The sequence below is a fragment of the Pollicipes pollicipes genome, unplaced genomic scaffold, assembly GCF_011947565.3.
Source record: "Pollicipes pollicipes isolate AB1234 unplaced genomic scaffold, Ppol_2.1 Scaffold_7262;HRSCAF=8765_pilon_pilon_pilon, whole genome shotgun sequence".
Lineage (NCBI taxonomy): Eukaryota > Metazoa > Arthropoda > Thecostraca > Pollicipedomorpha > Pollicipedidae > Pollicipes > Pollicipes pollicipes.
Window position 1 is genome coordinate 8792079 of NW_023597055.1, and position 21061 is coordinate 8813139.

Here is a 21061-nt window from a genome sequence, read left to right on the forward strand (position 1 = left end):
ATATATATATATATATATATATATATATATATATATATATATATATATATATATTGAAATATCGACAGGCTTCCATGATTTGCCAAGGCCTGGCAATTGTAATGGGGAGGCGAAGTATATATATATATATATATATATATATATATATATATATATATATATATATATATATATTGAAATATCGACAGGCTTCCATGGTTTGCCAAGGTCTGGCAATTGTAATGGGGAGGCGAAGTATATATATATATATATATATATATATATATATATATATATATATATATATATATATATATATTGAAATATCGACAGGCTTCCATGGTTTGCCAAGGCCTGGCAATTGTAATGGGGGGGGGGACGAAGTATACATATATATATATATATATATATATATATATATATATATATATATATATATCGATATTACGTGTACATATGTATTGGAAAGCATATTTTGGTACGGAGAAAACAAATGAGGCATGGGTAATTAAAGTAAGACAAAATTCTTTTTCACTTTGATGCATATCAAATACACTCATAATGGGAACACTATAAAGACACAAACATATTGCCAAAGTCACATCAGTAGTGCTCAGCGCCCACCATCTCATAGTTAAAGGGCTGTACAAGAATTTGTTTGTCTGTTTAGGGCCGGAGGGAGATTATTAATGAATATACTTTCCAAAATTTGAAGGCGTCGTCTGTCATTGCACGTCCGTAAAATGTCAGTGTTGTGTGTCAGTTGTTGTTGCGTTAATGTAATGTGTTCGTGTCGCATGTGGTCCAGAGGTGTCCCGTCACGTAAGCGCACTGTCAGGCGTCGTGAGAGTGTCGTTATGACCACACCAATGTAGTGTATGAAACGAAGTTTTCAGCCTTCGATGTTGCATTTGAATTGATACACTACATTAGTACATTTTAGTTTGTCGGGTTTGTATATAATGCTATGCATGAATTTCGAATGCCGGGTGTCACCACGAAATATAGCACATTTTTTTGTCCCCAAGTCCTTCAACCGTAAATCAAATTAAAAAATATACTTTCAGCCAAAGCGTGATGCATGCAAATTCATCCTCATACAAAATTAAAATTGCAAACATCTGTCACGCTTGATGCTGACGGTAACACGTGTATCAAGCGTCCTCCTTTGCATTCAACATACGTGGTGGCATGCCCCTGTGCCTCCTGGGCCACGTTAACACCCGTTTGACGTCATCCCGCGTGTACTTCATTTTACGGAATATTTGGTTACGGAATATTTGTATTCTGAACACACGTGTATGTATTAATGACAATATACCTTTTAAAATTTTGGACACCTCGCCAATTCTTATGTTTCAATACTCTGTGCTTTTGGTGACTGGTGAGGGTGTTGTGGAAGAAAAACCGGACATCATGGTATTGATCACGAATGACCGGGTTTCGGGGCTATGCAGTGTTCACGGCATGATCTACCTTGATTTAGCCCACAGCCTGTGTCTGAGGCCAGCCACGCAACAGGTGGCATTGGCGGCTTTCCGGTGCGTTACTGGCGCGTATCAAGTCGGATAATGTTGAATCACTGGGTGTTTTACTGATGATGATGATGATGATGTTCAGCCTGCGTCGCACAGCTCGTGTCACGACTGTACCTGCTCCGGTGACCAAGAATTGGTCTCAGCCCTTAGCAGTCCCAAACCCAGCGTAAACATGTCTTACTCACCATTATGTGTGAGAAGCCACGCACTATGACTTGATGTTTGCCGGTATGACCGTCTGCGCTCGCCGTCAGTGTTGCAATCTTAGCCCACTGTAGCAACCGGTCGCCGAGATTCAAACCTTTTATAACAGGTTATAACAGGCTAAAATGTTATTTGAACCTGTTATATGTTCCTGTGTCGACCCCGGGCCCCGTTTTTTCCCACCTTAACGCTTACCAAATGCCGAAAATAAGCTCAGACGGGACACTGGATAATGCTCATACCACAGACTGTAAGTGGCGCGAAAAAAATACTTCTGCTGTGCAGAGATGACAATTTCGTGAGATTGTGAACTTGAGCTCAGGACCCGTCCGACTTTCAATGTTTGGTCGTGTGCAACCTTGGGCAGCAGTCTTGACACAGCCGGAGGTAGCAAAAATAACAACTTAGTTCTTTTATCTTTTGTTCTTTATCATTACTGTCACCACTAGATAATGGTAGATGAAACGCCTTCAACAAGAATTGTCTCGATTTGTCCCGCACGAAAACATACACAATATTCTTGTTGTATTCAACAATGCGGATGCCTGGTATGGTTTACATGACATGCACATTGCACAGACACTATAGCAAGTTTCTGCTGAAACTTTGGGGACGGAGGAATCCGCTGATTTCAGCTAAATAGTTATTTACGACCATTCACACCAAAACAGTGAAAGGCTGGCGTATATCTCAGACACATAATCCTACCCATACGCCAATTTCTCAGTTTCAAGCTACGCACCACGCACGCGGTGTCCGACGCAGCGGACGCTGCATACACGCTCACTCCGTTAACATGCGAGTAACAGCCTCCATTTTGTTATCTTGGCGAGATAAACTCGCGAAGGACGGGGCTTAGCTCCATGGGCGTGAGCGCGCGCACCTCGAACACGGACCGTATGAACGCACATGCGCAGGAATGCTCGCTTTTCTGGGCACGGCCCGTGAACCCACACACTTCAAGCGGGGGGTTGTTATGACGCCATGCACATGTGAAACTGTCATGATCTGTATGCTCCTGAACAATCGTTTACAGGTCGTGAGTTAAAAGAGCGATATTTGTATCACTACTCCTAAAAACCCAGCCCGAGTGAACTGGCATCCCCTACACTCGGCTTTCACATTGTTCTACCTGCACAAAAACGTCTCACCGTTTACGAAACGCACAATAATTCACCTCATCACACGCCAGATGGCACCACCAGTCATCCGGAGTCGTTCTTAACGATTTACAGACAAAAACATGACAGCGCTCGCGGTCAACGCAGACCGTCGTAATTAACCGCATCACCTGCTAGATGGCAGCACATGCTGTGCTAAGCACAGTAGTTGGCTCGGCAGACGCTAGATGGAACAGGCGACGCACAAAGCTGTTCTCGTCATCGCGGCAATGCGCTGTTGCGTACAACAGGGCATCATCACAGCGCATGACGGGCGGCACGGCGCTGGGGCAGCGATCAGCCCGGCACCACGCTGGGGACGTCCGGGAGCCATTGCTGTCCCGGGAGCCGCCGCTGCTCCGGGAGCCACTGCTGCCCCGGGAGCCGCTGCCGCTTCGGGGGCCACTGCTGCCCCGGGAACTGCCGCTGCCCCGGGAGCCGTTGTTGCCCCGGGAGCCGCCGCTGGCCCGGGGGCCGCCGCTGCCCCGGGAGCCGCTGCTGCCCCGGGAGCCGCTGATGCCCCTGGAGCCATCGCTTGCTGCTGCACCTGGAACCTCCGCTGCCCCGGGGAACCGCCGCTGCTTCGGGAACCGCCGCTGCCCCGGGAGCCGCTGCTGCCCTAAGAACCGCTGCTGCCCCCGGAGCCGCCACTTGCTACTGCTCCAGTGACCACCGCTGCTTCTGCCCCTGGAGTCACTGCTGCCCAGGTTGTCACTTGCCCACGTCGCTAGGGATGCTTCAAGGCTACGGCGGCGCCGCCAGGGGCAGCGGGCAGCGGCGCGCTGCCAGGGCGGGCCACACGCACGGCGTGAGAAGCGGCGTCACGCACGAAGGAGAGCAGCAACACGCGGCACGAACCGGTCGGCAGCGGCAACGCCCCACAGCGTCAAAGGCCGGCTAGCTGCGAGCCAGCGTCAGTGTTTTCGTTTCACTTCCAACAGCTGGGGGTAGTTCTCCACAATGTTGAGCAGGATTCCGTCAATGTAAGCGCGCAGCTGCTGGTTCACCTCCTGCTGCTCCAGCAACGACTTCTTCAACTGAAACGTTGGAGACGTAGTTGAGTTGCGAACCGCGGAAGAGTGCATCTACCGGAAAACTACAAACAATGATGAGAGTACTACAATGTACTAGAGTACTACAATGCGTCTCTTGGTGGAGGCTTCTACACTGAATGACAGTGGGTACCGGACAGTGTGCACTACTTTTTCAGCACCATACATTTTGGATAGTGCTGCTTCTTGAGTAGAAATGTCTCAGTACGGAAATCCGGACAAGGTTGATCAGATGACAATAAAATATTCAAATTATTCGACTTGGACCACATGAACACCCAGTTTAAATCATCAAACAGTTTTTTTCCTTCTTCTCCGTGACATGCGCCAGCACCTCCGCGAAAAGCGAATGTAATGGAAGGAAAAGATCCTGGCACCCGAGCTCAAGTTCATGCCGTGATATTTCCCTGCACTTGGGACGTTGCGGGCCTACAGGAGCCATGGTCATATCAGCACGCATCGAAAAACGTATCCAGTGGCAGCACGTCGTGAATGACGCCCTTTGACACAGAGGTCAGGAAAGCCCTGCTAAGGTGGTTTCCCACAGTTTCGACCCTTTGTTCTCTTAAGGATTCATCGTATGTTACCGTACAGCGGAAGGAAGGCTGAATAATTCTTGGCTGTGGTTATTGTAAGGCTGGTGAAAATATACACATTTTAACTATTCATAAATTCTGCAGAAACAGTGCAAGGTACCAAGTTGTTTCAACCGAGCATTTTCCGTGGAAAATGGCCCGCTAGTCAGACAACCATTCAAACTAAAAAGTCGTTTCAGTTACTAAAATCCTGCATATGTCTGCATAAGTTCCCGAAGCATGCCCTGAGCCGCTCCATGTGCAAAGCCTTCGCCAAAGCGCCAAACCCAGGCCTTAACCAAAAATCAAAGGAACAAAAAAGAAACAGCAACAATACTCCGCATTCCGAATCTAGACTCAGCGCATTCGTTGACCCCATACGACATCCAAAGAACACCACGCTCATGGTCCCTCCCGTCTGATGACGCGTCGGAGCCACACCAACAGGGGTCCGGCGGCATGCGAAGAGAGATGCGGGCAGAAGAGCAGCCATGCACCAATGCCCACTGCCCTTCGCCCGGCGCATGTGAGCCCGTTAGTGAATTAGTGGCACACATAGCAGCTGTTAGTGGCTTCCAGCGACGAATGCGGCCGCCACCTCACCTTTTGTGAGTTCTCCGCACTGTCAACCTTAAAACAGAGGACACCGTTTATCATTAATGACGGCTAGTGGAGTTATCTAGTATTTATATGCTACGCCAAGTACGTGTGTGGCATACTGCATGACTGAAGTGGCAGGGAAAATTTCAGTGGCTTCACAGGGTCCCGATTCCTCCGCAGGCAAGATTTTATCCTGTCTTGTCTCAGTTCGGTCCCCGACCCTACACTCACTCACAAGCACATTCATTATCAAACCTAAGCAGGTCGATGTGGTCCAGGCTGTTTTACTCCTAATCACCAACCTCCATTCAGCATGCCTACTTGTTCTACTACCTCGCCCTTCGCACGCTCTAAGCCGTCGTCTACTTTCTCTCTTGACGTTCCTTCTCTACCCTCGTATCAGTATCGATTCTATCGACGTACACAGGAACAACCTTACTTTGCCTGCGCCAACCATCCGCCTCTGCGAGGTATCTCCTGTGTCTAACCGCCGGGGGGGGGGGGGGGGGGGAGGTACTGCGAGCCTGTACGTCACGTTGGGGCTTCGTCTGAGTCCGAGCACCCTGGCGCGTCTGTTACACCAGCAGCAGCAGAGCCCCGGCCCTCATCCCGGCACCAGCGGCGGCGCGGCCCGCGCCACCGCCGCTGGATGGCGCGACCGCGTACGGCCGCCGCCACCCGCGGATGTCCGACGGACAGGCCGATGCTGGGCACAGGGACGGGGACGGAGACGGGGCAGGGACGGGACAGTGGCGGGAACGGTGGCAGGGACAGGAACAGGGACAGGGACAGGGACAGAGACAGAGACAGAGACAGCGACGGGGACAGGAACGGGTGACGGGGACGGGGTCGGTGGCTGGAAAGGGGACAAGGGACGGGCACAAGCACGGGCACGGGCACGGGAGCGGGCACGGGCACGGGCACGGGCAGGGACGGCTGGGCGCAGCGCGCGCGAGGTCAGCCAGACCTCCAGACAGCGCACTGCAGGAGACGGAACAGGACGGGAGCGCAGCAGGACAGAGGTACGTCACTGGGCGAGCCCTCACGCACCTGGTCTCCCGACATGTCTCCCAGCTCGGCAGCCAGACTCTTGGTGCCCGAGTTCAGCAGCTGCATGCCCTCGTGCAGACCCGTGGTGAGTAGCTGAGCCTGCAGCTCCTCGTTCGACTCCTGCAGCTCTGGGGACGGACAGAGCCACGCGACGCTGGTGTCACAGGCGGCGCCGGTGTGGCAGTTCTAGCACGGCTAGGGGCACCAGGGACCAGGGGTGCAGTTTCATATTCAGTTAGGGAGATGGCCAAAGCCCCCCTCCCCAACACAGGCTACAGCCGCTCAACTTTGTGGAGATAGTGGGCTAGATCTGGGGAGAAATATTTTTGTTGGCATATTCTGGGGGCAGTGTAGGTTATTTTTCACTGTTCAGGCCCTTTCCCAACCCAGGTTGTGAAACTACGCCCCTGTCAAGAATAACACCTGGGTACCAGATCTCCAAGTTCATTGCAAGCATCCTTCTCAGGCACAGCAAACGTGCACGCTACATCTCATCTCATTACAAACATCCTTCTCATGCACAGTAAACGTATACACTACGTCTCAGCAACACGCTTTGTATCGATCTTCTCCGAGTAGGCCCATCGTTACGTGACTCAGCCCACGTTGCTTTGCTACTTGCCAGCTATACGCTCCAAACGCACACGGACACGATACAGCTACGGTAAGCTTTGCAAATACCTCACAAAGTCTGTTGTTGCATAGCCTGACGTCTGACCTTTGTCCTGTCGGACCTGGAGGCTCCACTTCGTTCTCCGGACAGAGCTGGCGTCTCACCTTTGTTCTCCTGCTGGAGCTCGCGACTCACAATTATTCCTCGCCAAGGTGGCGCCTCAACTTTACTCTCCCGCCTAAGCTGACGCCTCACCTTTATGCTCATGTCAGAAATGATGCTTCACCTACGTTTCCCCGTCACATCTGGCGCCTCACCTTTGTTCTCCCGGACCTGGCACCTCACCTTTGTTCTCTTGTCGGAGCAGGTGCTTCACCCTTGTTCTCCTGCTGGAGCTGGCGCCTCACCTTTGTTCTCCTGCCGGAGCTGGCGCCACACCTTTGTTCTCCTGCTGGAGCTGGCGCCTCACCTTTGTTCTCCTGCCGGAGCTGGCGCAGCTCGGCCTCCAGTTCCGAGTGCTGCAGCCGGATCAGACCGGACTCGTCCGACTCCGTCTTGAGGCGCAGACTCGCCGTCCGCTGCGTCTCCTCCAGCTCGCGCGAGAGCTCGGCCATCATCTGATGGCGCCGGCAGAGCACAAAGGTCAGCGGGGCACGAGAACACACTTACGTCATAGGAGATTTGCACGCCACCGAGTCACGCGAGCTCGGCTCAGCAGACATCCGTCCGGCTCCTGCCATCGTCACAACATAGGCTAACGATCGTCTGACGTAGACATCTGAGATGTGTTTGGCAGACCACTTCCGCTTGAGCACATCCTGGCCTCCTTTCGACGTTCTCTTCTCTACATGCCGGAGTTTTTCTGGCACATCAAAATTTGAACAAAAAGGCTCCATTCATAGTCATGGTCCCCTTCCCGTTAGTCCTATTCGCATCCTACGTGAGTATGGTATGCATTTCTCTCTCAGCTTTTGTTCATAGCCCCAAGATCATTTACACATACCGAGACCTGGACATTGGTTGCGGGACTTACGGGGTTTCGTACTTTGCACTACCTATTTCACCTTTATTCCAGTGGACACCCCTACAGCTCCTCAATGGGAGGGGGAGGGAAATGGCCACAGCGGCGGGAGCCACCCTACAGTGTGCCCCCCCCCCCGAGCCTCCTGCTCCTGACCTGGGCCTGTGCGCTGCGCTGGCTCTCCAGCTCCGAGCAAGCCCGCCGCTCCAAGTCGACGGCCCGTCGCGTCTGCTCGCGCGCCTCGTCCAGCGCCGCCTGCAGCTCGACCAGCCGCTCGTCCAGCGCGGCACGCTCGTCGGCCGAGCCGCGCAGCTGCTGCCGACAGCGGTCCGCCTCCGCCTCGGCGAACCGCAGCTCTTTCTCCAGACTCAGAGACCTGAAGGAGTCGGGCGACGTCAGCCGAGAGTGGGAATCGAGCAGGGAAAGGGGTGTCAAAGAGCGAGGCCAGAAACAGACAGAGGTGGCAGGGAGCAGGGGATGGAAACAGACAGGGGTGACAGAGAGCGAGAGACAGACAGAAAGCGGGTGACAGACAGAGGCAGGGGTGACAGAGAGCGGGAGACGGACAGGGACAGGGAAGACAGAGAGCAGGGAACGGACAGGGACAGGGGTGACAGAGAGCGGGGGACGGACAGGGACAGGGGTGACAGAGAGCGGGGGACGGACAGGGACAGGGGTGACAGAGAGCGGGGAAAAGACAGGGACGGGATGGCAGAGAGTGAGGAACGGACAGGAGCAGGGGTGGCAGAAACCAGATGAAAGATAGGATGATTTCGCTAGCAGTTCGCTCAAGAAACGTGACATGTGAGCACCTGACCACCGATGTGCCGAGCAGCCTCAAAATTACGACCGTCTTTGGGACTGCTCTGATGTGTCGCGGAAGCCGGCTGTCATCAGAATGTTACGTGGCCGCACCAGGTGTGACACGCCCTGACCTGATCTGGTGGTTTTCCACTTCTAGCAGCTTCTCCCGTTCGAGCCGCTGCATCAGCTCCCTGTGGCGCCTCTTCTCTGAGTCCAGCTGCTCCTCAGCCCGCATCTCCGCGTCTCGCAGCTGAAATGGGCCGCGGGCCGGCGCCGGTCAGCCATCTGCTGATCCTCAGACGCGCCGGTCAGCCACCAGCCGACCCTCAGATGCGCCGGTCAGCTGCCAGCCAACCCTCAGACGCGCCGGTCAGCCACCAGCCGACCCTCAGACGCGCCGGTCAGCCGCCAGCCGACCCTCAGACGCGCCGGTCAGCCGCCAGCCGATCCTCAGATGCGCCGGTCAGCCGCCAGCCTACCCTCGGACGCGCCGATCAGCCACCAGCCGACCCTCAGACGCGCCGGTCAGCCACCGGTCGACGCTCAGACGCGGCGCACACGGCCCCTGACGGACCTCATCACACGCGTTCTCGTCTGACGTGGCGTCGTAGATCACCGCGTTCTCAGACACGCCACGAGACGTGGGAAAATACGAGGACAGGAGGCACTGTCTGACAGTACTTCTGAGCTCCGTATTCATCTAGCAAACCTGCTGAGCGATTGCAAATCGCACAGTAAACGAAAAAAATGATTGCTCATGAAAGTATTGACTAATTATTTAGTGCAACGAACATGCTAAACGAGAGCATGCTCTCGCAACGGCTTGACGTATGCTCGGAAGCCCGACCACAGGCCCGGAGCCCCGCCGGCCGGTGCCCTGCTTCAGACCCGGAGCCCCGCCGGCCGGTGCCCTGCTTCAGACCCGGAGCCCCGCCGGCCGGTGCCTTGCTTCAGACCCGGAACCCCGCCGGCCGGTGCCCTGCTTCAGACCCGGAGCCCTGCCGGCCGGTGCCCTGCTTCAGACCCGGAGCCCCGCCGGCCGGTGCCTTGCTTCAGACCCGGAGCCCCGCCGGCCGGTGCCCGACCTCAGACCCGGAGCCCCGCCGGCCGGTGCCCTGCTTCAGACCCGGAGCCCCGCCGTCCGGTGCCCGAAGTCAGACCCGGAGCCCCGCCGGCCGGTGCCCTGCTTCAGACCCGGAGCCCCGCCGTCCGGTGCCCGAAGTCAGACCCGGAGCCCCGCCGGCCGGTGCCCGAAGTCAGACCCGGAGCCCCGCCGTCCGGTGCCCGAAGTCAGACCCGGAGCCCCGCCGGCCGGTGCCCTGCTTCAGACCCGGAGCCCCGCCGTCCGGTGCCCGAAGTCAGACCCGGAGCCCCGCCGGCCGGTGCCCGAAGTCAGACCCGGAGCCCCGCCGTCCGGTGCCCGACGTCAGACCCAGAGCCCCGCCAGCCCGGAACCCGACCTCAGACCCGGAGCCCCGCCGGCCGGTGCCCGACGTAAGACCCGAAGCCCCGCCGGCGTACCTGTTCCTCCATCATGATGAGCCGCGCCTGCAATGTGGCGTTCTCCTCCTTGCTCCTGGTATAGCGGTCGTCCGTGTTGTTCTGGTTCTCGGCCAGTACGGTGACCTGCCGTTCCAGCACCTGCACCTGCGGCAGGAGGCAAGGTCAGGAGAGGTCAGGCGGGCGGGGAGGCAGGCGTCAGCTGACACAGGTGAAGGTTAGGTTAGAGGTTAGATGGCAGAACTCTTGGTTAGAGTAATGGTACATATTGCATAACGGGAAATGAGACATTCTATGTTCCTTTTGCTGCGAGTTGGGAGCTCGGAGATCCGCTTCGACGAATAATTGTCATAATACATGGGATATGAAGCACTGCACACTTCCGGTGACAGACGGACACCTATGCAGACAATGTCCCAACGCTATCGTAGTTTTAGTTCGCATCACGACACTGTAATTAATCTCGGCACCGAATCGAAACATTCCTAGACGTTCGCAGGCAAGCACCAAGCTCACTCCTGAAAAAATATATTTACAGCAACACAGAATTCTCCACGAGAGGGCCGTGCATGGGCACAAAATCATGTCCGCTAAGCTGAGCCCCTGGAGGACGCGCTACATCTGGAGGACACGCTGCGAGTCGTGTGTGCCAGGTGGCGCGACACGCTCCCAAAGCGTGATCTCCCGGTATTGTTATCCGCACAAAATTTTTTGAACGCCTATGACGTCATAAATGACGCGGCGTAGCACATCGACGAGCTGCCGTTACTTCGAAGCTATCGCCAACCTTGCCCCATACATGACGCTCAGGCCATTGGCGTTAACGCTACGACGTGTCCATCATGACGTCATGAGTCACACGTTGCCTAGCGACGGCCACTGTCGGGCAAGCCTCAGCTTGCCCGACATGTCATATCCGCCGGCCCGATAACTTCACGGGATCAATGGCGGCAAGAGTGTCCTGACCAGCGGCCCGGGGCGGCCTTCCTCGGCCACATCGAGCCGGCGAGGGGGTAAGGTTTGTCGGCCGGCCGCCGGTAGCCACACGCGGCACACGAGGCGGCGCGCTGCGCCGGTCTAGTCGCCCCTTGACCAGGTCCTCGCCCGCGGGATGGGCTCCGGCAGGATTGAATACGTTCCGACCATGATCACCGCAGCCTCCGCGCTGCACCCGAAACACGGTCAGCCCAAGCGAAATATTACGCATCTTGTAAGTGAACTGCATAATGCATTGCACACATCGAGACGTGACGTTAGATCCGCAGTCGATGTGCAGTTACTTCAATTCACACGGCGCCTCCAAATAGTTCTCGTTCGTTCGCCGGAGAGCGAGCGACAGTCGCGAGAGGTGGCGTGGGGCGGAGAACCTCCCGCGCCTCCCACTCACTTTCTCGTGCGTGTCCAGGTACCACGAGTACAGGTCCGTCTCCCCGAACGCCGTGCCGCGAAAGCTGAACAGGCCCTCCCACCAGTCGTACTCGAGTTCCCCGCTGCCATCCGCCCTGACCTCCGGCGTCGACCTGGCCTCGGCGTCACCCGCCCGGCGACGCGTCTGCGGCGAGCGCGCGGAGCGCAGAAACTGGCGTAGCTGCGACGACACGACGCTGTTGTAGACGGGCACCTCCAGCAAGCCTTGGCCAGTGTCCTCCAGGTCCAGGTCGCAGAGTGACCTCAGGTCGCCGCTCGAGGAGACCAGCTCATCTTCCAGGCCGCTGTCGGCCACGTCGGCGGGGTCAGTGACCCGGATGGCCGGCTGGTCGGCCGTGAGCTGCGGCATCTTCTCAGACATTGGATCTCCACCGATGCCGTCTTCTCATTCCAACACCTGTGCACGGCGCCAGCTGTGACAAGGAAGTTGGGCAAAAGCGTGCGCCAGCTGCTTGACGTCGAGCTAAATATTCCGAGCCTAGATTTGTGAACACAGGATGCTGTTTGTGGAAGGATTCCTATGCAAGGCCGACCCTTAGCTTTGACCGTGACCTCCCCGTCCACAGCAGTTCTCCAGCCCGAGGGAGGGGTTGAGGGACACCCGCTGTGAATGTGGAAAGCGTGACCCGATTTCACGAGAACCCTTCCAAATCCCCTGCAGGGCAAGGTCCGACCCACCGCCGCGTAGCAAACAGCGAACGGAACTGCCGAGTTTCGCTCGCCGGGTGACCTCCTGCTGACCTTGGAAGTCGGGCATCCATCCAGCCGCAACACTTCCGCAGACAGCAAGACAGCGGGCACCATGGACCGCGATTGACGTCTTTGGTTCGCACTGAGCACTGGCAGCAAGCCACCTGGTGCCCCACGCATCCTTGACGGAGCGGCGACCAGTGACGTCAGATAGCTGTGTGGCGGCACGCAAACTGAGAGATGCCCCACGGGACGCATCATTATGGACCTAAGACGGCCACGACGCATGTGCCACACACCATAACTGAACACAACGAGCGTTTACAGAACATCTTATCTGGGCCATACTTCCCCTTGCGACACCCCCAAAAACGTCACTGGGTCTACCGGTGACGTCATATCCGTTGCAGGTCAGACCGTGACGGCGACAGACGCTCATTGTCTAGCTCATTCCAGCACCTGCCCAGTGCTAACAACCACGTGGAGCTCAGTCTGCTGACGGCCCCCGGGCTGCCGGAGGGTGGACGCCATCTTGGAAATTCTGGGGCACAACTGGGGCAACCAGATACAGACCCAGGGCAGCGTGATAGACCTAGAGCACGCTGAACAAGACATAGGGGAGCTTGAAGCATACCTGCCCGGGGCAGCACGCGTTGGACCTGGGTGGCTGGCATCAAGCAAGCCTAGGGCAGCAAACGATCGAGTCGGAAAGGCGTGCACGCAACCGAGAGACTCGAAATTGTCCGGAGAGGGAAGGTTACAAGCACTGGGCTCAGCTGAGGGGCAGGGTTGCCCTGAAGACTGGACTGAACAGAGGGCCCGGGATTCTCATCTAGACGACCGTCGGCTCAGACGACGAAATGGTGCTTATCCGCCGAGCTATAACGTGAAGCTGGCATGCTTTTGTCCAACCTTGGTCACTTACGGACATTGTATGTAATCGTAGCACAAAAAGCTAAGCGCAGGCACATGCAAACCATGCACCCAATGTCGTCTCTGAGCGGGTACGATTTCACGTCCCAAACCATACCAGAGTGAAAAATCAAGAAAAAGCTGACCGAACTGACACGCTAGCTGGACTTGGTGCCGTCAAGCAGCTGGCGCACACTCCGGCGTCTCGAATCGAACGCTTGTCCCATTTGCCTGTGGTCGTCACTGACGTCGTACCGTCCGCACGCACGGAGACCCGCACTTCATGGGGTTATTGGTGCTCCAGCGCCGGCACAGCGACTTCTTGCCGTATTTGTCCCACTCCGACGTGTAGCTCCCCTGGACGCGTTCACTGCTCTCCCACAATCACTGCACTGACGCATGGGGCCGCTCAAGCACCGCCACCTTCCCGCACTTTCACGAAGTTGATGTCGCTCGCTACGCCCGTCTCGCCGCCGACGTCGCCCTCGACACACTAAAACGCTGCTGCCTCCCTGTACTGTCACGGATTCAGCGTTGCTTGGAGCGACCACTCCTACCAACACCAGCACCAACACCCCGAGTCCGCACAGCCGCCGTTCGTCCCGGCGCGACGGTGGCGCCACCTCGCCCCCTCCGCAGTCTGGCCCCGCCCGCGCGCAGCTCTCTCGCCCACGGGCGGTGGCAGCCCCCACAGTGACGTCGGCGCACCCCGCCGCAGGCGTACGTGACGGCCACGGCCGCAGCCCGCCGCCCTGTGGCCTATTTTTAACGCGCCCCGCAGCCGCCGCCAGCGGCCGCGCGGGGGCTGTGGCGGCGCTGCCGTCGCCTGGCGCCTGACCCGGCTCTGGCGCGGGTCAGGTCTGCGGCGGCCTTAACCGGATGATGTGACTGCACGGGATCTGCCAGCCGCACGGGATCACCGACACCCGCAGGGTGATATCTGTGGTTTGGACTGCAGAGGCGCCTCGCCAGCAGCCCCAGCCTCGCAATCTTGCGTCAGCTCACCATCCATGCTGTCTTATGTCATCGCACCATAAAAACAAAGAAACAAACGGACAGCCGCACGGCCCATGGGCACATGACGACGGAAACCGCGCGGTGCGCCCGTCCGCCGGCCGCGCGCAGTAACCATGACGACTCGCAAGCTGTGCCGACCGGCCACGCTGACCGGCGCCGGAGGTGGGGGGTGGAGGGGGAGGGGACGGATGTCACGACCTCGGCGCCGCGGGCCGCCGCGAAGCTCACGGTCGGCTGGCCCGGCGCACTGCAACGGCAGCCACCGCAGGCGAGGCAACAATGAAGAGCTGCCCGAGCCCGGGGCGGGGATGTGAGGTGTCTGGGCCCGGGGCGGGGGTGTGACGTGTCTGAGCCCGGGGCGGGGATGTAACGTGTCTGGGCCCGGGGCGGGGATGTGAGGTGTCTGAGCCCGGGTCGGGGATGTGAGACGCCATGTCTGGGTCGGGAGTGTGAGGTGTCTGGGCGCATGGCGGGGATATGAAGTGTCTGGGCCCGGAGCGTGGATGTGGTGTCTGGGCCCGGGGCAGGAATGTGAGGTGCCTGGGCCCGGGGCAGGGATGTGACGTGTCTGGGTCCGGGGCAGGGATGTGAGGTGTCTGAGCCCGGGTCGGGGATGTGAGACCCCGTGTCTGGGTCGGGAGTGTGAGGTGTCTGGGTCCAGGACGGGGATGTGAGGTGTCTGAGCCTGGGGCGGGGATGTGAGGTGTCTGGGCCCGGGGCGGAAATGTAAGGTGTATGGCCCCGGGGCGGGGATGTGAGGTGTCTAGGCCCGGGGCGGGGATGTAAAACCCCGGGTCTGGGTCGGAAGCGTGAGGTGTCTGAACCCGGGGCGGGGATGTGAGGTGTCTGAGCCCGGGGCAGTGATGTGAGGTGTCTGGGCCCGGGTCGGGGATGTGAGGTGTCTGGGCCCAGGGCGGAGATATGGGGAACCTGGGCCCACGGCGGGGGTGTGGGTGTCTGGGCCCAAGGCGAGGATGTGGACTATCTGGGCTCAGGGTGTGAGGATGTGAGCTCACTTGCCAGCCGGAGCCGGCCCCGGCTCCGGGTAGAAGGGGTCCTTGTTACGGCGCTGGAGCCAGCAAGCGCTACAGGAGGTAGACAGTGCTCGAGTATGCCCACTTAGATCGCGCCAGTATTTGAGGAGGTCCCCGAGGAGGTCAACGTAGAAGCTTATGCGCCGCCGAACTCGCCGACGCATTTTGATCGCAGATAAGCGATGAGGTAAGACCACGCTATCGTGATGTCCTTAGTGCCTTCAAAACCGCAGCTCACGCAGACCGGCAGATACTTCCCGGGACCGAGCGGCGGCCTACCGTCCTCGCCGGCCGCGGCGGGCGGTGGGAGGGGTCAAAGGGCCGAACCTTGGTTGGCCAGTGAGTCGAGCTCAGCACCGCATGCTGTGCATGCCCTGGATGACGACCTGGCGCAGAAGACCGGCCGAGGCGAAGCGGAAGAATGAGCACGTTTTTTTGGCAATGTCTAGTTTCAGACGGAAACTAATTATTCTCCCAGGTCAGGAATCAGAACGAATATTTTTCACAGCATATGTACACAATTGGGTGCGACCAACTTACCTTATGATTGAGATCATTGACATCATCTTCTATTGAGATGTCGGAATACATGTCTTCTCCATCACAGTTGGAGCTACGACCAGATGAATTAAAGCTAGGTGTTCGGAACACGGGGCTGAAACGGACAGAGACATCTAGTGAGCCCAACGTACACTTGTGTTGTGCTTTGCGACCTCGGCGGCGTGCACCTGGTGGCAGCGAACGTAAGCTACAGTGCTATTATTTCACCACCACATTGTCCACATGCCCAACTACGCACCTGAAACAACGCAGATCCGAGCGAAGTGAATCAGATACAGCCTGTTCGGTAATTGACCGGGCGACCTAGGTTTCTGAACGATACGACTGACGCCTGTCCCTGAACTTCCACCGTCCGGTGACGTCATATAAATCATTTCCAACTCGAACACAGCTGACCCCTGCGCCGAAGTCGGCAAACAGCCGTCCGTCCACACTGTGATGTTGATACGTTAAGGCCCAACTTCGACGGGAACAGTAGGCGACCACATAACTAACGCACTGGCACAAGAAAAACATTAGCACGTTAGCGGGTAAATGCTCTCGTTTACCCGGATCAAAGCCCACTTCCCTTTGCGGTCACTGGTCTTTGTCCACAGCTCAGTTTGCTGTCGGGCCCGACCGAGCGCGGCGCTGTCTAGGGAAGGGTGCTTGAGTAAGACGTACTAGCCAGCATCGCCTGCATTATCTGTGCATACAACATCTTACATTACTCGACTGGCTCGACTTGAAAAAGTGCGTAGCCAACTATCTCATTTTTTCCTCTACAAACGCTCCCGTCTCGCAGCTCCCACTTGGTGCCACACCTCTGCAGCGGCCGTCTCACCGGGCGCGCGTTAGGGCCGTCCGTCAGGAGTGGACACCTCGCGGTCGCCCTGGTTAGCGGTCCCGCCCGAGCATCCTCACATTCCTGGCCTGCGCTTCCCTCCCTCGTCATTAGCATAGCTCTGGAATAGCTATCGATGGCTGAACGAATCTAACTTACTTCCTCTAGCTAACCTCACTAAAAACAACGAAACAAAAGCTTTCTTTTGCAACCCAATAGCCCTACAAAAAACCAAACGCTCGCGAAGTTTCGATGTTCGGGCCATTCTTGAAATGGAACACAAACTACGGATCACTTGTCGCCACACCCGTGGCTTGACACTCCGTACAGGGCAGAGGAAATCTCTCTGTTCACCACGTCACCGACGACCAATGTCACGACCCGTGGGACTTCGCCGAGCACGTCCGCCCGCCACCCACGTGAGCACAGCGCGTCCAGCCCACACCTGCAGCGTCTCCCCGCGGTCGGAGGCTCCCTGCAGCGAGACTCGCGGTGGCGACAGCGGGGCGAAACAACACCCCCCGGGGATCAACCGGATCAGCGGCCGGCTACGACAGCTGACATTACACGCCGATCCGCTGGCTGTGTGACTGCTAACCCCGCGAGGAGATCCTGCAGTCGAGAGAACCGGGCGGGAACTCGGCGTCTCCGGCCCGGTCTCAGGCGGCGGCGGGCCTTATAGGGGACGGAGCGCTGGCGTCCAACCGCAGGCCCCTGGGCATTAGGCAGGTCCCACACCTGCGCAAATGTTTTCTCCGAATCACGGAATCGGAAAAGCGTCCGAAATGCAGCCGGAGAGAAGAATGCCCACATATTTCATTGCCACAACCACGCGGGACCGCCGCGCCTGAGGCCATTCTGGACGGTCGTTCGGAGAGGCCGCTGCGCCGAAATCAGCACGCTCAACCAAGCGGTGTCCGTCACACATCACACCCACCGTGCACATCAACAGCATGTCGGCCTGTCATGGGGCGTCAACGTTGTTCCAATGACTGACACGAACAACATCCGGACCCGTGCACTAACCGCATACCTTTGTTAGGAAAGTCAACGCATCCGACATGGCAAGCATTTTTGCGAGGCGAGGAAAAGAACGCTCACGCGGCTCGGAGCCCGCTCGCTTGCTGCGGAAGGCTAACGTGCAGATCTCAGCTCGATACATTCTATACATTTCATGAATCAGGTGCCATTCACCATGGGTTTCCTGTGTGGTACACGTGATGCATGTGAGGCGTGTGACTAATGTGAAACGTGTGACGCAGGTGACATGCGTCGAGCAGCGTGTGACCAATACGATGTGTACGCCCGGCAACATGTGTAACACATGTGGAGTGTGGACTAAGTAAGAAAAGCGTGTTGAGAACGTTGGTCCACGTCACGTGTCCCGCCCCTCCCCCCCACACACAGACAGGCGCGACCCACGCTGTTCACGCGACAGTGTGAGCCGTTTGGTCCGTGAAGCCAGACTCACCTGCTCAGGCCAGTGGGCGCCCCGGGCCGCTTGCTGGACCTGCAACACAGAGACCGATGTCAGCCCACGATCGGTTCGCTGAGATATGACATCAGAGGCCCGGGTCGGCTCTCCGATCGGCTTGCTGAGATATGACATCAGAGGCCCGGGTCGGCTCTGCAGGGCAGCGGGCGCCGCCCTCGCCACCGTCAAGGTAAATGCCTGCCTTCACCACGAGTGACACGAGCGGTAAGTAAACACATTCTGGTCACAGCCTATTTCACCCAGTAAGGTGAAGAACTGGTGCTTAAAGGTCACCTCTCCCGCAGCCTGTCTGTTCCTCGGCGCGTTTACGTGCACCAGGTTGCCGTCTCCGGGGCGAGGCACGCGCAGGGGTTTGACCAGCGCTCCTCGGCAGCGTGCCGCCACATCCTCAAGTGGGACACACCTGTGACGGTGCTCGGGAGGCGGGGGACAGCTTCTGGGGGCTGATCGATCCCGCAGCTTTGGGACATTCATCCCCTCCTTTCTGCGACGCAGCAATGGCGACACGAGAATGCAAACAAAAAAGCACAGCTCTTCCCAGTCTCGATGTTTCGTGGGAACGCAACCTTTCGCAGCGGCTTTTGTTCCTTTCCTACTGCCAAACTCCTACCAAACACGTTTGCCGGCGTCCGGTTCAAGACTTCCCCACCGCGCACGCCACCTACGCAGGCCGGTGCGGGCGAGCCGCGCCGCACAGCCGGCAGTAACCATTTAGTGGTGTCCCGCTCGGCTGCACAGAGCCCGGGCCCAGTAAACCATGACAGGATGGCCACGATTCCAGTCCCGCCTGTTAAAAAGACACACACTTTCATCCAGACCGCTTCACGCCGCGCAGCGTGTGACCATCAAGAGCCGCACTGAAATGTGAGCCGACCTGGACCGATCAGCAGTTGGGCAACGTCACAGCGACAGCGCACGCTCGCCTTCGCGCGGATCATCTGTAATAATGGAGAGGGAGGAGGGGGGAGGGGGGGGGGGGGCAAGAACGCCGTGCTGTGGCGCGCTGCGGCCCCGCATACGTACGGCGCCGATTGCGGCAGACGTGACGCACTCCGCGCCGGCGGGCCTGCGGAGTTCGGCACCAGCCCAGGGCCGCTACCACCGACAACGCTCCCAGCTGGTGTCGACTGGGGCGTAGGCGCTCAGTCCGACCCACCTCACGCCAACCGCCCGCATGAGCGGAGCCGGTACGGCGGGCGCAGCGCTGCCGTCTGCCCGGCTGGGGCGGGCTGCTGGGGCGTACCGCAGGACGCCGAGGAGCGCCACCGCTCGAACGCCGTCCCACAGGAGGCCACGGCCCCGGGACCGACCGTCGCCTTGCTCCCGACCACAGGCTCGTGCGCCAGACGAGCGTCCGGACTGTCGGACCGGACGCGTGGCGGCCGGGAGACTCGCCACCGGACATCGAGGACCACAGGAGATGGCCAGCGCACGTGGGAGGAGAGTGGGGAGGGGCGAGACCAGTCCGGCAGGTTGCGGCTTCGACTCAACTCAAGGACGACAACTGAGGAGCGAACGCAGCTCTCCGATGTTTTCGTGCGGCTGCGCAATTAGTCGGTCAATGTAACCGGATTTGCGACCCAGTTCAAAACATTGGAAAATGAATTACTTTCGGCATCATATTTGTGTTCGCCAATTGACCATGCTCCGCATCTGTTTGATCCACAGAGAGAGCTGAATAAAAAACCCCAGTCAAATGTTAAAACTCCACGTCTATACTGTTCAACCCGGTAAATATCCCCTCGTGCTGTTCTTTTCCAATGACACCTATATTTAAGCGCACGCTCAACCAATAGCAGGCCTCAGCCAAACCGTCAGAAGCCTGTTTATGGTCGCCGACAGTGACCGTCATTACGCTCAAGGCGTCCCACCACAGCTCCACTTACGGCCGCCGGCTGCCAACGATAATGGCCGGCCTCGCGACAGCGGCCGCAGATTAGGCCCCGGCCGCCGCCGTGACGCCAGGCCTCGGCGACATCACGCTCTCTCATCACGCTCTCTCCTCTCCTCTCTCCTCTGCACTGCCGTCGCGGGCAGAGCGGCGGCGGTCCCGGCTATACCAGCTATCAACGTGCATCGATCACGATGAACGATTCGAGACGAGCTGGGCGCTGCAGTGGACGCGAGCACAAATGCGGGCAGGTCCACGGGGTGCCTGCAGGTCCTCTTCTCTGCATGCACCAGCCGCCGCCTCCCCCCCCCCCCGGCCCTCTTCTCTGCATGCATCAGCCGTCCCCCCCCCCAGGTCCTCTTCTCTGCATGCACTAGCCGGGCTCCATCCACCTCCTGACCTCTGCATGCGCCAGCCCGACCCCCCAGGTCCTCTTCCCTGCATGCACCAGCCAGACCCCCTCCCCGAGGTCAGCTGAGATTACCAGCCAGAGCTCTTGGAAAAGAACACGGCACGCAGATCAAGTCAGAGCCGTCTCGCCGGCAACGCAGCTCAGCTCGGGGCAAACGCCATTTTTAACCTGGTTTCTGTTCATGCAACGCCATTACCAGGGGTGATTTGATACGGGTAATTTTAAACCTCCGCTAACGGTGGGGAACAACGGCGTCCCGTGGGTCCCTGTACCGTCACCCCGTGGGTCCCTGTACTGCTCCTGTACCGCCTGTACCCTGTACCTGTACCTTGCTCCTTGTGTGACAACCAGGCAGTGCAACCGAAACCAGACCGCCGCCGTCGACATAACCAACAAAACGGCTGCTAGATGGCGGCACTGGCGAGCCCGCCGTGCCTGGCCAACCCGCGTCAGCACGGCCCTGCGGTCAGACTGGCGGCCAGATACGCCATTGTCCACGCCTGCTGGAAGCCCGGCCGCCACGGCTCATAGCGGCGGCGTACTCTCGGCTCTCTACAGACGGAGGGCCAAGCCGACTTTCCCAGCCAGCCACCTGTTGGGACCGTCGCGTGTCTCTGATCGGCGTGCAGTTTGATGGAGAGGAGTGTATTTCGCTGCGCTCCGCAGCCGGCAAGGGGCGTACGCATGTAGCAGCCCTCGTGG

At 58.0% G+C, this 21061-nt stretch overlaps 1 protein-coding gene across 3 annotated transcripts in view; it reads right to left on the reverse strand.

The window, feature by feature from the left end:
- Nucleotides 1-3648: 3648 nt before the first annotated feature.
- The window catches only part of LOC119114280 (rab11 family-interacting protein 4B), a 47978-nt gene continuing 30565 nt past the window's right edge, over nt 3649-21061 (reverse strand). The window contains exons 6-14 of one of the 3 annotated variants that reach the window (XM_037238477.1): nt 18033-18071; nt 15718-15832; nt 10118-10243; nt 8728-8846; nt 7949-8168; nt 7241-7388; nt 6159-6286; nt 5112-5138; nt 3649-3918 (exon numbers count right to left, since the gene is read on the reverse strand). In XM_037238477.1, coding sequence (XP_037094372.1) covers nt 3796-3918; nt 5112-5138; nt 6159-6286; nt 7241-7388; nt 7949-8168; nt 8728-8846; nt 10118-10243; nt 15718-15832; nt 18033-18071 — 1045 coding nt within the window. In that variant the 3' untranslated portion in view covers nt 3649-3795. Of the gene's footprint in view, nt 3919-5111; nt 5139-6158; nt 6287-7240; nt 7389-7948; nt 8169-8727; nt 8847-10117; nt 10244-11483; nt 11922-13381; nt 13690-15717; nt 15833-18032; nt 18072-21061 lie in introns of those variants that run through there. The other 2 variants (XM_037238479.1, XM_037238478.1) reach the window with 2 other exon arrangements.